We start from the raw sequence: 3,341 nt of genomic DNA, 5'->3' as shown, positions 1-3,341 counted from the left end.
CCTTCCCTCCAGGCTATCTTTCAGGCCAGAGGCCACGGCTTGCTGGACAGCTGCACGGGCATCCTTGAACTTAACAAAGCAGAACTCTTTATCATCTCCGCTGGGTATCGCTCCCTCTGAATCGCCATCCCCAGTGTGCTGGGCCAGCCCACTCGAGTGCCGTTGCCGGGCTTCTGCTCCCCAGAACCCCCCGCATGCCCGGCACTGCTTCTCCTGCACACGCCACGTCTTTCTGCAGTTGCGTCTTCGCTCACGCTCTCTTTTCCCTTCCATACCATTAACCCCTGTTCAAACGCCTTTGGCTTCCGGAAGCCATATTCCCCAGGTGAGAGTCAGCCAGCTCACCCTTCGAGACTACCACGACACACTTCTGTGGCGTTCTAGTATGTATCGGAGTTTCCCAGAAAGTACAGAGGATTAATGTGAGAACAGCAACTGGAACTGGGAAGTGTTTGGAACGCTCCAGCTTGCAGGCAAATGCAAGGAGCTGGAGCAGTATCAATATGCGGCAGCCTGGGTGTCCTTCCTGGACAACCCACGGAGTCCAGATTGGGCAGAGTAGGGACAAGGGCTGTCCATGGTGGACAGGACAGGTGTGATACAAATGAGAGAGGCCAGAGAGGATGAGCTTCTAGCAGTCCAACAGGTGTCCTGGCCTGCCCCTCCCTCCTGAAAGCTCTGAGACTTCATTTCGTAAAGAAATGAGCACGAGCTGGATATCAGAGTCAACATCCGGGCAAAAAGGATTCTAAGAGATACAGGGAGGGGGGGAATCAGGTGCGGGGACAGGCCAAGAAGAAAGATTTCTTCAAATATACCTTGTTTTCCAGATTTTAATTCAGAGCCCTATAAATATTTTATTACGTAATTATAAAACAACATTAAATTTTAAAAAAGCAATCCCCGAAAGTAGAGAAACGAAACAAATGGACCCAAACGCATAGCCACTCGGTGGCATAATCCCATAGAGAAGGACTACGCCAAAGGACTTGAAAAGACACTAGCTTGACGACTTAAAATAGTGGTATGAACCATTCCCAAAGGGGTAGAGATGAGAGATTCCTGGCTGAGTAGAGAGAGAAAGAGAGAAACAGAAACCTGGCTGGCAGAGCCAAGAGCCAGTGGCATTGTGGTTATGTATTCTAGAGAGTCCTTTCCTCTCAGAGGTGTTGAACTGGAGATTTACAGAGGAAATGGTTTGACGTCTTGAATTTGCTTCTAGAAATTAGGAGGGGTTAGCAAAGAAGGATAAAATAAGACAAGTGATTGATACCCAGGGGTTCGATTATACACCTCTCTCTACTTTGGTACGTACTTGAATTTTTGGAAGAAAAATTTACAGAAAGGAATCTTGGACATTAATGAAGACCCGGAGGCCCCCAGGGAGAGAGGATTGTTCCGGTCCATCTCCATCAAGGTTATTCTGGGGAGTGAGCAATCAGGTCGACGTGAACTTCGGGGTTCTCAACCAGTTTATCCGAGAACCCTGTTGCTGATCACTGCCCTAGCCAACAAGAAACCGTGGCGCATGGCATGTTCTTGAAGGAACCATGAGTCTCTGGTTTGGAGAAGGGGCCTGGGGAAGGGACAAGGACCTCAGCTCTTCGAAGGGCTTACACGCAAAGTTTTTGACTGGGCCACTCCTGGGACAGAACTCTAGCTGCCTCAACAGAATTTTCAATTTCTTTGGGGCCTCAACCCTCTCCTGCCATAGGCCAGCTCAAAGCAGAAAGGCGGCCCTGGGAACCAAGCAGGCTTCTTCCCTCAGAATGTGCAGTCTAAGGCTGTGGCCCCAAGCACAGAGCTGGACAAGATGACTGTTGCAGTCTTGTCTGTCCCTAAGGTTCTAGAGGCCGCTCACCCCTTTCCCCAAGCCTCCTGCTCCTGGCATTTGCTTCCTCTCGGCTTCGGGATGTGCAAAGATGCGTCAGACCCAGCTCCTTCCCCAGATCTGAGTGCTCCCTAGCCCTATGGGGCCACAAGGAAAGAGTAATGATCTTTTCCGGGAAAGGGATTCCCGAAGAGTCTGGGAAGCCTATGTGGTTTGAAAATGCATATTCGATGTTCTGGTGTCCTTTTCTATTTGGAAAGGAACCCCGCGGTCATGTCGGCATAAAAGCTAAGGGAGAAGACCCTCTCGGCTGGTGACGATGTGCAGAAGAGACTCTCTCGGGTGGGATGGGTGGCGGGTGGCCCACCGTGGCCGCTTGGACCTGATGTCCCGCGGGATTTCTCTAGCCAGTGCGACCCAGCCTCCATGGCACCTGCTCTCTCACCTCTGGTGACGTTGCTGTTGGTGTAGGTGAAGATGCTCGCCTGGGTGCTCTCCTCAAAGCTGGCTTGTGGCTGCCCTTCTGCAAGCCTTTGGGGGACCCAGCTCTGGGCCATGGCTCTGGAATGTCCGTCCCCAATGCCCGCCAGCCCCGGCACTGCCTGGGGGTCACAGGGCTTTATACAAGCCTGCGGGATCAGGCCGGGCCACCTCACCTTAAAAGCTCCCAAACGCTTCACCATCTGATCTCTTAATTGGGCCCTGGCCTTAGACCTCCTCCTCCCCCAGCCCTCTCCTCCTAGCTCCTCAGGCAAGCCCATGAGGATGGCTCAGAGGGATTTGCTTGGAACCAAACTCAGAGCCCCCAGCTTTCCGAGGTGGCTGCGGGACCTGCCGTGGACCCTCACTCCTGTTTATGTGTTCTTCTGTTTTCTGTGACTGTCCAGCACCAGCTCTTAGGTCAGGTGGGCCCAAGGGTCGGGATTTTCAGATTGGGGTGTAAGTGGGGGAGCAGCCCAAATCTGCCTTTCCCATCTGGTTCACCCCAGAGCCCTGGGAGGTGGGGGGCCAGGTGGCTTTGCAAGGCTGAGGCCCGGAACTGGAGCATCCTTGAGCATCAGGCCATCTCACTGGGCCCACAGAAAGACAAGGTGGCTGGTGGGGGTTCCTCCCCCAGGAAGGAAGGGGCAGAACTGGAGTAGGGAGACTCCTCTGTGCATCTCGATTTCTGTTCTCCTCTCCCCTTGTCCCTCATGAGCTGCAGCTCCTTTGGTCACCAGGGTGGTCATCTAGGCCCTCTCAGCAGCCCTCCCGCAGCACCTTAAGGTGCCCACAGACCCTGAAAACCCACCTGCTCAAGTCTTCCTCCTAAGTTCACGACCTTTCCTTGGATTGCCCCTGACTACAGCCTCTGTCCAGAACTGACTTCAAAAGAAAACATTTTGACAGAATGTTCCAGGCGGGCTGCCTCCGCTGTCCCATTTTGGCCACTGAAGTCTGGTTCCTGCTGGCTCTGCACTCGGCCGGGGCACTGATTACCTGCTAATTGCCCAATTCTGTAGCCTTACTG

The 3,341-nt window shown here is 53.3% G+C and overlaps 1 protein-coding gene across 1 annotated transcript in view; it reads right to left on the bottom strand.

The window, feature by feature from the left end:
- LOC102889331 (long-wave-sensitive opsin 1) overlaps nt 1–2,461 on the bottom strand; it is a 10,513-nt gene extending 8,052 nt beyond the window's left edge. The window contains exon 1 of the mRNA XM_006915297.1: nt 2,277–2,461. Coding sequence (XP_006915359.1) covers nt 2,277–2,388 — 112 coding nt within the window. The 5' untranslated portion in view covers nt 2,389–2,461. The remainder of the gene's footprint in view (nt 1–2,276) is intronic.
- Nucleotides 2,462–3,341: the final 880 nt, after the last annotated feature.

The sequence above is a fragment of the Pteropus alecto genome, unplaced genomic scaffold (genome assembly GCF_000325575.1).
Source record: "Pteropus alecto unplaced genomic scaffold, ASM32557v1 scaffold396, whole genome shotgun sequence".
Classification (NCBI taxonomy): Eukaryota; Metazoa; Chordata; class Mammalia; order Chiroptera; family Pteropodidae; genus Pteropus; species Pteropus alecto.
Note: the sequence above shows the minus strand (reverse complement) of the source record. Positions and strands in the feature narration are given on the sequence as shown.